Consider the following 17,889-nt stretch of genomic DNA (forward strand, 5'->3'; position numbering starts at 1 on the left):
CTCCCATTGTTTGGGCAGAGAGAGATGTACAGTGTATTGTCAGTATAGCCATAATCTTTGGATCAGTATAGATCCGCAATAAAAAAATATGGGGGGTGATGGTTTTGAGATGACAGCCTAATACAGACAGAAGCATATTTGTTCCACGAAATATACTATATTCCCAAAGAAATGTATTCTCCAATATTTTATTTTCTGTTAGGATGTGTGCGCTGAACTGGCATGCATGATTGTTGATGACATTCCAATGTTCAGATGAAGGGAATTAAAGTATTTTTAATGCGCACCATGCTCAACTCAGCAGTGTGTAGCCTACTTTAGCTGTTATTAAAACAAGTTATCAGACAATGCACTATTATTAATGCAATCGTGGGAAAAGCAGTTTCGGCAAATGTATTTCGAAAGTAGTTTTTGCCTTTGTTTAAAAAAAGAGGGCGGCCCCAGTTTTGCATTGATACCACGTTTAATTTTCTACTGCTTCAATTGCACGTGTGGCATTGTTTACACATGCAGTTTTGCAACCGGAGCTTCAAGCATCGTTTAGGCGCAGGTACTAAAGAGCTCTTAAAAGGTGCAATATTGTCTTAAAAGGGCAATGACACACCTTGAAATTACTTTTTTCCTTTGAATTTATAATTGTTTATTCATATTTATAAAATAATAATAAACAATAACAATCAGGGTGTTGTGTCCAATTCTCCTGGGGAGGACCCCGGACCCCATAAGCAAGGGTACTGGAATTGGCAAACTTGCTGTTTAATACTTGTAAAAAAGTATCCTCTTTCACCCAAAAGCATGATGGTCATGACTTAAATAAAAGGGGAGGTTAACTTAGCCCTAGACAATCGGTCTGAGAACAATTTTAAGTTTCAGTCATGGGATTTTTTTTCTTTAACCCCAGCATAGATGGGCAGAAATAGAAAAAGGCAGACATTGAATATCCCTTTGAGCATGGTGAAGTTATTCATTACACTTTATATTGTGTATTAATACACCCAGTCTCGACAAAGATACAGGCATCCTTCCTATCCTTTGAGCATGGTGAAGTTATAAATTACACCTTGGATGGTGTATCAATACAAGTGTACTTCCTAACTCAGTTGACTTTAAATTGTTAGAGTTTAATGGCTGTGACAGGAGAAAACTGAGGATGGATAAACAACATTGTAGTTACTCCACAAAGCTAACCTCATTTCAGAGTGAAAAGAAGGAAGCCTGTACAGAATAAAAATATTCCAAAACATGCATCCTAAAACTGCAAAAAAATTAACTTCATGTCCTGAATACAAAGGGTTGTGTTTGGGGCAAATCCAACACAACACATCACTGAGTACCACTTCATATTTTCAAACATGGTGGTGGCTGCAACATGTTATGGGTATGCTTGTCATCTGCAAGGACTAAGGTGTTTTTTTTACTATAAAAAGAAACAGAATATAGCTCAGCACAGGCAAAATCCTTAAGGAAAATCTGGTTCAGTCTGCTTACCCACAAACACTGGGAGACAAATTCACCTTTCAGCAGGGCCAGGACAATAACCTGAAACACAAGGCCAAATATACACTGTAGGGGCTTACCAAGAAGACATTGAATGTTCCAAAGTGGCCTAGTTACAGTTGCTGTCGAGCAATGACAACAACCAATTTGACAGAGCTTGAAGAAGAAAAAAAATAGGTGTGTAAAGCTCTTAGAGATTTGCCCAGAAAGACTCACAGCTTCAATTATTATTTTCGTATTCGCATTATCGTGGAACAGTTTAATTTCAATAATAACGTTTCCATTTCTCAACATTATTGTCACATGGTTAATAATACAAATCTGAATTAAAATGGTAAAAATCTCAAAATTAACATTCAGCTAATGCGAGAGTAGTCCTACCAGCCTCTGCCATTATTGACACATTAATAGGCCTACAAGGTGAGCCATTGGCGGCTAAAGAAATGAGATCATGGAACTCAGAGATAGCCTATAGGCACAATTGGACAATTCAGCAGTAGGCCATTGTCAACTAAGTGAAAATACATAAACTTCAAAAATACAAACTGTAGAAAATATCCTGATAAATTCAGGTTCTTTCAATCACATACATCTATCTACTCAGCCTGTCTGCCTCTCTTTATCTGTCTCGACTTGAGCTATGGCTAGTGAAGTGCAACATTGTATCAAATCAATCAACCTGGCCTATCCTGAAGCTCATTGCTAGCCAGCTTGCAACATTGTATCAACTAGCCTATTCCGGGCCCTCATAGGGAAAAGTGTTCAGGCATTTTTGAAGTTTCTACTGGGTATGTGGGATTATCAGAGCATAACATTTTGCTCTTTCACACCGAGGCTTGGTTATTATCGAGGGGGAGTGTTGGAAATGTTTAAAAAATATATATATTTCGAGGAACTAGGCCTATTAGCCTAACATTCGCAATTGATGTATTTATGTTGACATACTGTATGAGGTGAAGAAAAAATGACTGAACATTTCAAATTATTAGTGGTTGTGAGAAATCAGACAAAGTCCTTGGACACTGTGCTATCTAACCTCCAAACGAGCTTCAATGCCATACAACACTCCTTCCGTGGCCTCCAACTGCTCTTAAACGCTAGTAAAACCAAATGCATGCTTTTCAACCGTTCGCTGCCTGCACCCCTGGCCAGCATCACCACCCTGGATGGCTCCGACCTTGAATATGTGGACATCTATAAGTATCTAGGTGTCTGGCTAGACTGTAAACTCTCCTTCCAGACTCATATCAAACATCTCCAATCGAAAATTAAATCAAGAGTCGGCTTTCTATTCCGCAACAAAGCCTCCTTCACTCACGCCGCCAAACTTACCCTAGTAAAACTGACTATCCTACCGATCCTAGACTTTGGCGATGTCATCTACAAAATTGCTTCCAACACTCTACTCAGCAAACTGGATGCAGTTTATCACAGTGCCATCCGTTTTGTCACTAAAGCACCTTATACCACCCACCACTGCGACTTACATGCTCTAGTCGGCTGGCCCTCGCTACATATTCGTCGCCAGACCCACTGGCTCCAGGTCATCTACAAGTCCATGCTAGGTAAAGCTCCGCTTTATCTCAGTTCACTGGTCACGATGGCAACACCCATCCGTAGCACGCGCTCTAGCAAGTGTATCTCACTGATCATCCCTAAAGCCAACACCTTATTTGGCCGCCTTTCGTTCCAGTACTCTGCTGTCTGTGACTGGAACGAATTGTAAAAATCGCTGAAGTTGGAGACTTTTATCTCCCTCACCAACTTCAAACATCTGCTATCTGAGCAGCTAACCGATCGCTGCAGCTGTACATAGTCTATTGGTAAATAGCCCACCCATTTTCACCTACCTCATTCCCATACTGTTTTTTATTTATTTATTTACTTTTCTGCTCTTTTGCACACCAATATCTCTACCTGTACATGACCATCTGATCATTTATCACTCCGGTGTTAATCTGCAAAATTGTAACTATTCGCCTACCTCCTCATGCCTTTTGCACACAATGTATATAGACTCCCCTTTTTTTCCTACTGTGTTATTGACTTGTTAATCGTTTACTCCATGTGTAACTCTGTGTTGTCTGTTCACACTGCTAGGCTTTATCTTGGCCAGGTCGCAGTTGCAAATGAGAACTTGTTCTCAACTAGCCTACCTGGTTAAATAAAGGTGAAATAAAATTTTAAAAAGTATCAAAAGTAAATGTAATTGCTATACTTAACCCTCCTGCTGTGTTCCAGTCGATTTGGACCGATTTACAAGTTCTCTCTCTGAAAAATGTAGTTCACTGCATCTGATTGTCATAAGGTTCCATGACTTTGTCCGCACAGGGCATCTGAACAGAAATACATTTAGATGATTTTCATTACATTTTGGGTGTTTTGTTGAACTTTTGTACACCTGTGGGGTACCCCGGTCAAAAATGATGGTTCGTTAGACATGAATGGGTGAGACTACAATTAGTGTATAAAATTGAGTTCAGGCATAGTCCCATTCATCAGATGGACACACTTCCTCTCCCAGACCCCCACATGGATGTGTGTTTGAGCACACACCTCACTCCCCTTCCTGGATTCCATGGCAACCCCCACGGGAACCACACCTGTTGGCATTCTCACAAACAATCGCAACATTGTTTCAATAACATATAGAACTTTTCTCGCAGCTTTGGCATATAAAGCTTTTTTGAGGCCTTGCTCACAATTAATTATGTGGCAGCACAATGACCAAATGATAGGAAGGAAAACTTCTCTGTTTTGGTCCTGTAGCTTCCATTTCGTAGCAGCGTGAAGCGCACCTGTGCACATGCTCAAGATACTCAGAGAGCAGTCCTTTCATCACGCTCATCTCAACATCTGCGGTGAGTTTACCATTAAAGATCATTCCTCTGTGGTATAGATAGATAATACATGTCAGACAGACCGCTTTGAAGATGCAAAATGGCCATGCACAAGGCTGTAGTAGGGCAAGAAAGACATTGAAAGGTTAGAAATGTATGTGAGGCTCTTGATCATATCTTGAGCATGACACTTGAGGAGGAGAGAGTCCTTGTTAAACTTTGACACAAAGTAGTCTGTGATAAATATAGCACAATATGTTTCATCTGAGTATTTGTTATAGTAAAAATAATCCATAAATTATTTATTTTCTCAAAAACGAGTTGTATGAGCTCAGGTCAATGAGGCCTACAGGTCATAAATAGCAAACAGAAGTTCAAAACTTGTAATGTTCACAATAACTTAAGATGATAAAAAGATCTAACACAATATTAGGTGATAATATATGTATTATGGATTTGTAATCAGCTATAATGGGGCGGTCATTTTGGACAGGGAACACAGAAATCATTAACATGAAACGAACACAACAGGAGGGTGAATAATCCAAAGTAAAAGTACAAGTATAAATACTTTCACACTCCATATATTAAGCAAACCGGACAGCACAATTTTCTTGTTTTTATTTATTTACGGATAGCCAACATTCAGACATAATTTACAAACGAAGCAATTTGTTTGAGTAACGCCAGATCAGAGGCAGTAAGGATGACCAGGGATGTTTTCTTGATAAATGTGTGAATTGGACCATTTTCCTGTCCTGCTAACCATTACGAGTAGTTTTGGGTGTGAGGGTAATTGTATGGATAAAAACATATATTGTTTATTAGTCATTTTAGTAATGTAGTGGAGTAAAAGTTGTTAAAAATATAAATAGTACAGTGAAGTACAGATACCTCAAAAAACGACTTAAGTACTTTAAACCACTGGAGAACGGTAAATGTGATTAATACATGCATTAACTTTTGTAGGCCTAACCAAATTAGGTGATTAACGGTACATTTACTAGGCTACTGGTGACATATGTAATGGGGAATTGATAAAAAATAAACAATCAAAGGGCAAGCAATACACACAATGAAACAATTAATGCAGGAAGAATTAGTGGGAGACAGCTGAGCGCATTCTGGAGAGATGCACCTATATCTTCGCCACCCACTCCTCCCCTTCTTCAGTGTCGGCTTGGTCGCAAATGGGTCTTCCAAATGGCCAATTTATTTTTATTTCACCTTTATTTAACCAGGTAGGCTAGTTGAGAACAAGTTCTCATTTACAACTGCGACCTGGCCAAGATAAAGCATAGCAGTGTGAACAGACAACACAGAGTTACACATGGAGTAAACAATTAACAAGTCAATAACACAGTAGAAAAAAATAGTCTATATACATTGTGTGCAAAAGGCATGAGGAGGTAGGCGAATAATTACAATTTTGCAGATTAACACTGGAGTGATAAATGATCAGATGGTCATGTACAGGTAGAGATACTGGTGTGCAAAAGAGCAGAAAAGTAAATAAATATAAACAGTATGGGGATGAGGTCGGTAAAATTGGGTGGGCTATTTACCGATAGACTATGTACAGCTGCAGCGATCGGTTAGCTGCTCAGATAGCAGATGTTTGAAGTTGGTGAGGGAGATAAGTCTCCAACTTCAGCGATTTTTGTAATTCGTTCCAGTCACAGGCAGCAGAGAACTGGAACGAAAGGCGGCCAAATGAGGTGTTGGCTTTAGGGATGATCAGTGAGATACACCTGCTGGAGCGCGTGCTACGGGTGGGTGTTGCCATTGTGACCAGTGAACTGAGATAAGGCGGAACTTTACCTAGCATAGACTTGTAGATGACCTGGAGCCAGTGGGTCTGGCAACGAATATGTAGCGAAGGCCAGCCGACTAGAGCATACAGGTCGCATTGGTGGGTGGTATAAGGTGCTTTAGTAACAAAACGGATGGCACTGTGATAAACTGCATCCAGTTTGCTGTGTAGAGTATTGGAAGCTATTTTGTAGATGACATCACCGAAGTCGAGGATCGGTAGGATAGCCAGTTTTACTAGGGTAAGTTTGGCGGCATGAGTGAAGGAGCATTTGTTGCGGAATAGAAAGCGGACTCTAGATTTGATTTTAGATTGGAGATGTTTGATATGAGTCTGGAAGGAGAGTTTACAGTCTAGCCAGACACTTAGGTACTTATAGATCCAGGGTGGTGATGCTAGTCGGGCGTGCGGGTGCAGGCAGCGAACGGTTGAAAAGCATGCATTTGGTTTTACTAGCGTTTAAGAGCAGTTGGAGGTCACGGAATGAGTATTGTATGGCATTGAAGCTCGTTTGGAGGTTAGATAGCACAGTGTCCAAGGAAGGGCCGGAAGTATACAGAATGGTGTCGTCTGCGTAGAGGTGGATCAGGGAATCGCCCGCAGCAAGAGCAACATCATTAATATATACAGAGAAAAGAGTCGGCCCGAGAATTGAACCCTGTGGCACCCCCATAGAGACTGCCAGAGGACCAGACAACATGCCCTCCGATTTGACACACTGAACTCTGTCTGCAAAGTAGTTGGTGAACCAGGCAAGGCAGTCATTAGAAAAACCGAGGCTACTGAGTCTGCCGATAAGAATATGGTGATTGACAGAGTCGAAAGCCTTGGCCAGGTCGATGAAGACGGCTGCACAGTACTGTCTTTTATTGATGGCGGTTATGATATCATTTAGTACCTTGAGCGTGGCTGAGGTGCACCCGTGACCGGCTCGGAATCCAGATTGCACAGCGGAGAAGGTACGGTGGGATTCGAGATGGTCAGTGACCTGTTTGTTGACTTGGCTTTCGAAGACCGTAGATAGGCAGGGCAGGATGGATATAGGTCTGTAACAGTTTGGGTCCAGGGTGTCTCCCCCTTTGAAGAGGGGGATGACTGCGGCAGCTCTCCAAACCTTGGGGATCTCAGACGATATGAAAGAGAGGTTGAACAGGCTGGTAATAGGGGTTGCGACAATGGCGGCGGATAGTTTCAGAAATAGAGGGTCCAGATTGTCAAGCCCAGCTGATTTGTACGGTTCCAGGTTTTGCAGCTTTTTCATTACATCTGCTATCTGGATTTGGGTAAAGGAGAACCTGGAGAGGCTTGGGCGAGGTTGGAGTAGCCAGGAGGAAGGCTTGGCCAGCCATTGAGAAATGCTTGTTGAAGTTTTCGATAATCATGGATTTATCGGTGGTGACCGTGTTACCTAGCCTCAGTGCAGTGGGCAGCTGGGAGGAGGTGCTCTTGTTCTCCATGGACTTTACAGTGTCCCAGAACGTTTTGGAGTTAGAGCTACAGGATGCAAATTTCTGCCTGAAGAAGCTGGCCTTTGCTTTCCTGACTGACTGCGTGTATTGGTTCCTGACTTTCCTGAACAGTTGCATATCACGGGGACTATTCGATGCTATTGCAGTCTGCCACAGGATGTTTTTGTGCTGGTCGAGGGCAGTCAGGTCTGGAGTGAACCAAGGGCTATATCTGTTCTTAGTTCTGCATTTTTTGAATGGAGCATGCTTATCTACAATGGTGAGGAAGTTACTTTTAAAGAATGACCAGGCATCCTCAACTGACGGGATGAGGTCAATATCCTTCCAGGATTCCCGGGCCAGGTCGAATAGAAAGGCCTGCTCGCAGAAGTGTTTTAGGGAGCGTTTGACAGTGATGAGGGGTGGTCGTTTGACTGCGGATCCATAGCCGATACAGGCAATGAGGCAGTGATCGCTGAGATCCTGGTTGAAGACAGCGGAGGTGTATTTGGAGGGCCAGTTGGTCAGGATGACGTCTATGAGGGTGCCCTTGTTTACAGATTTAGGGTTGTACCTGGTGGGTTCCTTGATGATTTGTGTGAGATTGAGGACATCTAGCTTAGCTTGTAGGACTGTCGGGGTGTAAAGCATATCCCAGTTTAGGTCACCTAACAGAACAAACTCTGAAGCTAGATGGGGGGGCGATCAATTCACAAATGGTGTCCAGGGCACAGCTGGGAGCTATGGGGGGTCAGTAAGCAGGCGGCAACAGTGAGAGACTTATTTCTGGAGAGAGTAATTTTTAAAATTAGTAGTTCGAACTGTTTGGGTATGGACCTGGAAAGTATGACATTACTTTGCTGGCTATCTCTGCAGTAGACTGCAACTCCTCCCCCTTTGGCAGTTCTATCTTGACAGGAAATGTTATAGTTGGGTATGGAAATCTCAGAATTCTTGTGGCCTTCCTAAGCCTGGATTCAGACACGGCAAGGACATCAGGGTTAGCAGAGTGTGCTAAAGCAGTGAGTAAAACAAACTTAGGGAGGAGGCTTCTGATGTTGACATGCATGAATGCACTTATTGGGAATGCCTATATATGTGGTTTGTAGTTGCATTGGCTTTATAGCCCTGATACCTGACAATGATTTAAGATGAATCATTTTGGCTATTCAAGCTCTCAATATCAGATACAATAGACTAGATGGTGCTTTCGAAATACATTTGTCAAAATTATCTAATTACTCCTGCTGCGGATTGTTTCAAATTACTAGAGCATAGGCCTATGCCTAGTTGGGAAGCCAGCAAGTCTTGAGTATAATTAGAAATGCTGAGACAAGAAGAATTCACTGTATAGCCTAGGCTACTATTCTACTTTGCGGGATAAGAGGTTGCAATATTTTTTGTCTGGCCTAGTGTGGCATATAGGCCAGGACCTGATGCTGCATCCTGGTCCCATTTTCATATTATTCTGCAGGTGAATCCGAGACACTTAATTTAGTATGATATGTTTCGTATGGTATGTATTGATTTGTGGATATCAATCACCCATTTCGTATGATATGTTACTAATTACAATTTGTAAGATATGTTACGAATTTGCAAACTTATATGTTACGAATTCTAGCGAGGTGGCTAGGTTGATAACATTAGCTAGCTAGCTAATGTTAGCTAGGCTAGGGGTTAGGGTTTAGGTGAAGTTTAGAAATTAGGTTAAAGGGTTAAGGTTAGTAACATGCTAAGTAGTTGCAAAGTAGCTCAAAAGTAGTAAGTAGTTAAAACATTTCTAATTAGCTAAAATGCTAAAGTTGTCCGTGATGAGATTTAAACTCGCAACCTTTGGGTTGAGGGGTGTTCACGTTATATGCCCACCCATCCACCCAATCCTTTCGTTTTTGCCTGAAGTAACCATCTGTATTATGTAACCATACCAAATGTTACATATCATATTCTTTTGGTGTTCCAGATTTACATTTACTACGCTATGGGGCGGCAGGGTAGCCTAGTGGTGAGAGCGTTGGACTAGTAACCGGAAGGTTTCAAGTTCAAGCTGACAAGGTACAAATCTGTCGTTCTGCCCTTGAACAGGCAGTTAACCCACTGATCCTAGGCCGTCACTGAAAATAAGAATTTGTTCTTAACTGACTTGCCAAGTTAAATAAAGGTAAAATAAATGTCTCGTCTATGAGACCAGGCTGGACGGTTGATCCCATTGAACTCAAACAGTTGTTTATCTCTCTGATATATTTGCATTCAGAGATAGGCATTGTTTGATGGCTTAGAAAGGCCTCTGATGCTTGAACTCAAAATGTCCCCAGAAACCAAGCAATGAGAACACATCAGGAAGTGACTTTGATTGTGAATCAGCAGTCCTTTTAGGTCTCATAAACTAGACGATGATTGCTCCCTTCCTGATTACAGAGAAAGAGGGAGAAAGAAGCGTTGATCATTGAATCAGAGAATTTTCTCCTTCAGAACTGAAGACATTTGGGCTGATAACAAAGCTCTTAACTAGCAGAACAGGAAACAGCCTTTCCGCATTCCATGGGGGCAAAACCTTTTGTGCCCCCAGTCCTTGTGCCACGTAGAGAAGTCCCTGTAAGCAGGCATATACACAGTAGAAGTGAAATGTTAGTTGGCTTGCTTTTGTAGCCATTTCATTTTTTACCTTGGATTACAGACACAGCGGTTAGTAAGGGAGCAGTCATGGAGAGGAGGGCCCCAAACTACTCCAAATGGGCGGAAAGGCGATCCACTGTGGTTTATGGTAGGTGAGGATTCTTAAATTGCAAAGCTTCCCTCGAAGGTGCATCCATGATGGGACTTGGTTTATGGTGCTTCTTCCTTTTCTGGCTGCCTTCCTCACTCACTCCTCAACATTGCAACACTGTGAAACTCCACTTGCTTTTGTGTCAGACAATGAGTCACTTTTTTTCAACCCCGTTTGTGGTTCCTTCTATTATTTATTATTAAATAAAACTTGGTTTTGTACTTCAAATAATTATTTGGACACTACAGCATGTATTGGCACCTTACATTTGGCCAGTACATTGTGTGCATTCTCATTTAACCACTATTAAAGGCCCAATGCAGCAGTTAAGTACCTTATTGTAATAGTTTTCTATTAAAATTGTCAAAAATAAACAATAGCATTTTATCAAAAAACTATTCCAGAAGTAAGAATTTAGCTTGGACTGTCAGAGTGGTCTGAGTGGATAGGGGAAAATGGAAAAATTGCCATTATTGGCAGAGATGTTTGTAACTCTCTTCGTTATTGGTTCATTAACTCATTTACCACCTGATGATGTCATGAGGCATGCCAAAACCTGCCCCATGACATGCAAAAATCCTGCTGATTAGAAGGTCCTGTGTAGTTTGAAATTAACACTGTAAAAGTGTGTTATATCCTGATAGTTGCTGGTTGAAAATACATTGGCTGTTCAACAATATAATACAAAACACAATAAAAAAACTAATTTTAACTGCACTGGGCCTTTAAGCAATATTAGGCTAATGTTGAATTCAATTGAGTAAAATGCACAAGCAGGCATAGTGGATTAGAGTTGCCTTTTATTTTGCTGGTTTGGGGCAAGTTTGCATGGGATTGACTCAAATTAGTAATAGGACAGGCCAAGAAAAAACAGCTACAAGACCAGATATGATGCAACAAGTATCTGTAGGCCATATCTCATAAAAACAAATAAGCAGTAAAAAAAATCCAGTTCAATTTGATTCCCAGGCAATATGTAAACTAGCCTATATGCCTACTGTAGCCTACAATCACAGCTAGAATAATTTTATACTTGTAAAAACCATAAGGTGATATGATTTATTTTATTTTGTTAACCCCACAAGCAATGCGCTCTGCCACATTCGGCTCATGGAGGATGCTGACTTTGGGCACGGAATACAGCTCATGGGCCCAGTCTCCTGAAAGCCTTCGTCAACGACAGGCAGTGATAAGCGAGAATGCTGAAGAAACAGACAGCATCGACATTGACTCGTCATGGCAGCAGATGGACGTTCCTCAACAGTATGATGCCATCCTGCACCTTGACGAGAGAGCAGCTTCAGGAGGGAGTCGTGGTAATCATAACATCATTCGTACACACGAAGCCCTCAATAGCACGCCATGGTCTAAGTCTAACAGGTAAAGTACAAAATCAGCACCAATATTGACATTTAAAAGCCTGTGATATTCAATGAAGTTCCCTTTAATATAGACCACATAGAGAATTCAATAAATCAGATTTGTTATATAAATACAGATTTGCTAAAGTGACAAAATTCAGCATTTTGACATGTCCCTCTGTGACTTCCAAGAACATTTAAACCCAAGTAACCACAACATTTCTCCAGGTTTTAACCATCATTGTAAAGCACTAGTTATTTCTGAAGATTGTTATCATGTAATTAGTGATAATTAGTGATTCATAAACCATTTAAATAATAATAATGTTGATAATTCCGTTCATTTTAATATGGTGAAACTATTCCTTTTTAAATAATAATAATTTTAAAAAACATTGAACATTAATACTTCAAATCATAGTGTAAAAGCAGTTGAGATGGTTCTACTATTTTTTGGCAATTTTCTAGTGTTTTGTGGTGGAAAACTGAGTGAGTCGAGCATAACACATCAACCTTGATAGACAGGCTAGAAATGTTTAACAAATTCAATTGCCACTCTGTTGCACACAACAAGCTTCCATTTCCCCTGTCACAAGGGGATTTCTGCCTGATTTAAGATGAATCATCCACCCTGTTACAGCTGTCAACCCTGTTAGTTTATTTTCCACTTAATAGGCACTTTAGTTTTTTTTTTACTCTCTTGGAAAATGTGTTTTTTTTTATCAAGTTAAACATGAGCTCTTTATGACAAAATGTTCAAATTAGATTAAATAAAGTATTTGCCACCAAGTTAAACATCTCAAAATGAAACGAATTGATAGAACAAGTTGAATGACCCAGTAATGGTATTCTCAGGCTATGCTAGCGCAATGACCTGAGGAAGATTAACACTTTTGACAACTTTGATAGAGGCTTTCTTCCCAGTAGCGTTTGTGCAAGGGATATTTGGTCTCTCATATCACTGAAAAGGTTACTTATTCATTTGCATTTTCATTCTGTTGCAATACATAATTGCAGCCACCAGAGGGATTAAAACCTCACTCAACTCCTCTAGATATCTACAAATCAAACACAGGCCATGTGTTATTAGGCACTATTACGCACAGGCATTTCTCAAAGTTTCTTTCTATCAACCTAAGAGGCTGTTCTGTTGGATTTATTGCAACATTGAGCTTATACCATGCCATCAATAGCTCTCTTACATAGATGAGGTCAATTAAACACATTCAATAAATGTATAGCAGAGGCTGGTGGGAGGAGCTATAGGAGGATTGGCTCATTGGAATGAGTCATTGGAATGTAATTACTGAAACGGTGTCAAACCTGTGGTTTCCATGTTTGATACCTTTCCATTTATTCCATTACGTCCTCCTATAGCTTCTCCCACAAGTCTGATGTATAGGCTATGAAAACCTGAATTCCAGTGGTCCTTGAGGATAGTAAGTGACAGTGATGCCAAGCCGGCACAGAGGGAGATAAGCTCCTAAACCAGGGGGCATCCAAGCAGCTCAAACAGGGTCTTTGGCTCAGGGGGACAGACCGACCATGATTGCACAGAAAGACCCGCCAGGCCACTGACATCCCACCCACAGTCCCTAGTTGGGAAACACAGGATGACTTCCTAGGGAATATCTTCAGCAGTGAGCTGGTGGGGGAGGCTCATCTCCATTCAGTCCTGGAGTGGCCTAGCCAGTCTCCAGATCTCAACCCCATAGAAAATCTTTGGAGGTAGTTGAAAGTCCGTGTTGCCCAGCAACAGCCCCAAAACATCACTGCTCTAGAGGAGATCTGCATGGAGGAATGGGCCAAAATACCAGCAACAGTGTGTGAAAACCTTGTGAAGACTTACAGAAAACGTTTGACCTCTGTCATTGCCAACAAAGGGTATATAACAAAGTATTGAGATAAACTTTTGTTATTGACCAAATAGGTGGAAAATAAGTATTTGGTCAATAACCAAAGTTTATCTCAATACTTTGTTATATACCCTTTGTTGGCAATGACAGAGGTCAAACGTTTTCTGTAAGTCTTCACAAGGTTCTGGTTCTGGGGTGAGATCTTGCGTGGAGCCCCAGATCGAGGGAAATGATCAGTGGTCTTGTATGTCTTCCATTTCCTAATAATTGCTCCCACAGTTGATTTCTTCAAACCAAGCTGCTTACCTATTGCAGATTCAGTCTTTCCAGCCTGGTGCAGGTCTACAATTTTGTTTCTGGTGTCCTTCGACAGCTCTTTGGTCTTGGCCATAGTGGAGTTTGGAGTGTGACTGTTTGAGGTTGTGGACAGGTGTCTTTTATACTGATAACAAGTTCAAACAGGTGCCATTAATACAGGTAACGAAACGAGTGGAGGAGCCTCTTAAAGAAGAAGTTACAGGTCTGTGAGAGCCAGAAATCTTGCTTGTTTGTAGGTGACCAAATACTTATTTCCCACCATAATATGCAAATAAATTCATTAAAAATCCTACAATGTGATTTTCTGGATTTTTCCCCCTCATTGTCTGTCATAGTTGAAGTGTACCTATGATGAAAATTACAGGCCTCTCTCGTCTTTTTAAGTGGGAGAACTTGCACAATTGCCCCACTGTATATTTGTCAGAAAAGCTGTAAAAAAAAAATTAAAAAAAAAAGAATATATATATATATAGTTGTCCTCCGTAGAGTGGGGGTGGTGGATGGGTTAATAAAAAATATAAACAATTATAGGCTATAGATAGTCTTGACCATTTGGGACCCCATGGCTATTTCACTCATGACAGGTTATAGCCCAGACTTAATCAATATTTTGTTTTGTCTCATTTATTGATATGAATATAGCCTTTGCGTGATGGGGTTGTGCAATGCAAATGGCTATAACAAGCCTACACACAGAGTGGAATTCGCTAATACAGCAGTCAAAATGGCTAATATAAGACCTACAGTCCATGCTCCTAAATACCGGAAAATTGTGATTCATTAGGTTACATGATCACCACAGCCCCACCGACTATAAAAATAAATTATGCAATTATATAGCCATTAAACACAACAGCATGGCATATTAAGATAGTGGAATAGGCCGAGCCTAAATCAGATTTACTTTCTATTTTGCAGCTCAGGCTGTTATTCTAGACAAGGCTCTTCTCTGTCTTTATAGAATCATTCTCACAATAGTAATTTGCTGAAGGCCCAAGCCTATACTACGTCATCTACTGGTATAACGTCTTTATCGAATGCCGTTCTAAAACAAGCTCTTGACTTTTATTTTGATCATTAAACCAGAAGATGCAAAGCAACTATCATCTGGCCTAGAAGTTGCTTGATTGACTAACTAACTTCGACTAGCTAAGTTTGTTTCATGTCCTTTGCAGATGCCACATTCCTGACAAAAGTTTGTACATATAAAAAATATCTGTATCTGAGTAAAGCGAGACATAAGTAAGAATTAAACGATTATATTTTGATTCATAGTCGTAACATATGATTTGTACGTTTTACGTATCTATTTTAACGGCTACTTTAGATGTTTCACGCATGGCTTTTCTTACAATCCTAACAATTTATGTATGGATTTTCTTACGAGTTTAATGATACATACGTTCAAACTTTTGGCAGCTATCTGGCTTATATCTATCGTTTTCCCCCGTTGGCCCTCCAGTTCCCATTTCTTTGGGTTAGATTGGGTCCGAGCTGCTTGTTCAGGTTGTGTGCTACCCTTATCTGTTATATGGGCATCGACATCCCATTCATATCCATTCAAATCTGTCTGAGCTGGCACTACCTCCAGAAACTGTCCATTCATTATGCAGCTGTAAATATGGCTGCAAACACGAACCAGACAGGGAAATTGAAGAGGTTCAGGCAGACTGGAGGTGCGATATTGTAACGTTTGAATAACATTGGATGACCTATGGTGACTTATTAGTGATTTTGAACATAAACAAATAATAAAACAATTTACATATTGCAGCTTAACGGTCATTGACATGGCTGACATCGGGTCCTCGATTTTCTCAGACTGAGAAAATAGTTCCAACATGCGGGCTAGCGTTAGCTTTGCGCCTTCCTCCAGTAACTTTGTGCATAGTCTGATGTAGGCTACATTAGCTAAGAATAGCATTCCTGATCAGATTCTCAGTATCACCGGAAAAATCTCTCTTGCACCCTGCCTAAGGCGAGTGCTAAATTGTTGTACAGTCTCACCTTCCCTTTGTGCAGGCAAATGCTGTGTTAACTTGTGGAATGAAGAAGATGCAATGCTCTGATCGCAGCTCCATAATCCGCATCATACGGTCCAGAAAAAGTAGAGCGCTCCTGCGTTGACATTTGCACACAATGTGGACCTTTTCTATAATCAGTAGTGCCACAATAGCCTACAAGGGGCACTATTTTCACGCCACTTAGATACAACGATTTTCACTTCAAGTAGTGACGTCATACATCAAGGATGCCCACTGGTGTCAAACCCAGTAAACTCCATGACAGTATGATTTTATATGTTTAGCGCGTTTAGCCTACCAACAAATCCTAACGTATTATACATGTTTCATGTAGGCTTAATGTTTAATCGAATACATTATTAAACACAAATTAAATATCGGCTCTTGGTGCGTCCTGAGTAAATAATTATTAGAAACTCTCTGTCACACATCCAGCCAGTCACTCACATCCATCCAGCTCCATCCGCAGAGCGCTCCTGAACTGGTCGAGTACCGATAGGCTAATTTTGGTCACATGCGCTGATAGTTAGGGACCAGTAAATCATTGGATCGGAGTCTACTGAATTGGTTGGGTTGTACAGACAGCGAGCGATCAAGTGAGAATCAGGAGGAAACAACCCCGTAATGGTTCATTGCTATGCTATTGGAATCGATAATTGACCCTTGCAGACAAAACATAACTGTTTTGTGTACTTTTCTTTTCTTCTGGAGACTCAAAATACTTTTTCTGGGGTCTTTCAACATTGACAAGATGTAGCCACTACCGAAAAGATACACGTGTGTGTTTCATTTCGGCATTTTTCCTGTGGTGGCTGCATTATCTATTTAGTGGGAGCAGGCTGACATGGATGTGATATGTGGAATGAATTGGAGAATATATCATTCGATAAGTTTAAGTGCATTTGGCACATATTGCGATTGAATGCAAACTTTATTTAATTATATTTCGAATATCTTTGAGAATGGACAAAAAAGAAAGGATTTACCCAAAGAAAATCGATGTATTTTCTTAAAACACACGCCATACACTAATGCAAACCTGTGGTCTGGCTAAGCGTGTTTGTTGTAATGCTTCTGCCCTCCATTTCCACTGACACCAGTTTGGATTTTTATTGTTGGATCTGTGCTTTTCCAGAATGGCTCGCTTCGCAGAAGGTCTACCCACCCGCTTTGGAGCTGGAGCAGGTGGAGGAGGCAGAGGTGCGCCCGGCGCAGGCAGAGGGGGCGCCCGGGCTGGTGGTCCTCCGGGCGGCCAAAGGATGTACAAGCAGTCGATGGCTCAGAGAGCCAGGACAATGGCCATATACAACCCTAACCCTGTCAAACAGAACTGCTTCACTGTCAACCGATCCTTGTTCATCTTTCGAGAGGACAATCTCATTAGGAAGTATGCTAAGCGAATAACCGAATGGCCATATCCTTTCCTACCCAAAACCAGGTTACACATTGGTATTTGTATAACGCACATATCCTTATTTGACAAACACGCATTGGTATATTTTCATTAAGAAACATGACACAGGGAGTGAAGCGCTTTTATTTTATTTCAATATGTCTGATTTTACTGAACATGACAAATGTATGCCCTTTGTCACCATTTCGAAGCTCATCTGTAAGTGTACTCAATCGATTATTACATTATAGGAAGTAAGCCTATTCTGGTGTAAATTATTAGTTCATTAAACCTTTCGCTTAACCTCTGGTACACCTGTCACTCAGTGTTCTGCCTGATTGGACACGAGAAAGGATTTTCATCCAATAATAGTGTTAGTATATACAGTTTAATGACTTGGCAAAATGTCCTATGTACCGTGTACACACACACGAATTATGCACAACTGCTTTTTTACTTCAAACATATTTGGTTGTGATTCGCAATTGGCAACTACATATTCGCTAGATTTAGTTTTCAGTTACAATTGTAAATGAGCGAGTTTAATCTCTGCAATGTGTATGTATGTTTTT

At 40.8% G+C, this 17,889-nt stretch overlaps 1 protein-coding gene across 8 annotated transcripts in view; it reads left to right on the forward strand.

The window, feature by feature from the left end:
- Window positions 1-9,965: 9,965 nt before the first annotated feature.
- LOC118388078 (voltage-dependent N-type calcium channel subunit alpha-1B-like) overlaps window positions 9,966-17,889 on the forward strand; it is a 233,316-nt gene continuing 225,392 nt past the window's right edge. For 4 of the 8 annotated variants that reach the window (XM_052525624.1, XM_052525626.1, XM_052525627.1 and 1 more), the window contains exons 1-3: window positions 9,966-10,362; window positions 11,451-11,745; window positions 17,060-17,337. In XM_052525624.1, the coding sequence (XP_052381584.1) occupies window positions 10,302-10,362; window positions 11,451-11,745; window positions 17,060-17,337 (634 nt within the window). In that variant the 5' untranslated portion in view covers window positions 9,966-10,301. The other 4 variants (XM_052525625.1, XM_052525629.1, XM_052525630.1 and 1 more) reach the window with 4 other exon arrangements.

This window comes from Oncorhynchus keta, chromosome 9, assembly GCF_023373465.1.
Source record: "Oncorhynchus keta strain PuntledgeMale-10-30-2019 chromosome 9, Oket_V2, whole genome shotgun sequence".
In the NCBI taxonomy this organism is placed as follows: Eukaryota; Metazoa; Chordata; class Actinopteri; order Salmoniformes; family Salmonidae; genus Oncorhynchus; species Oncorhynchus keta.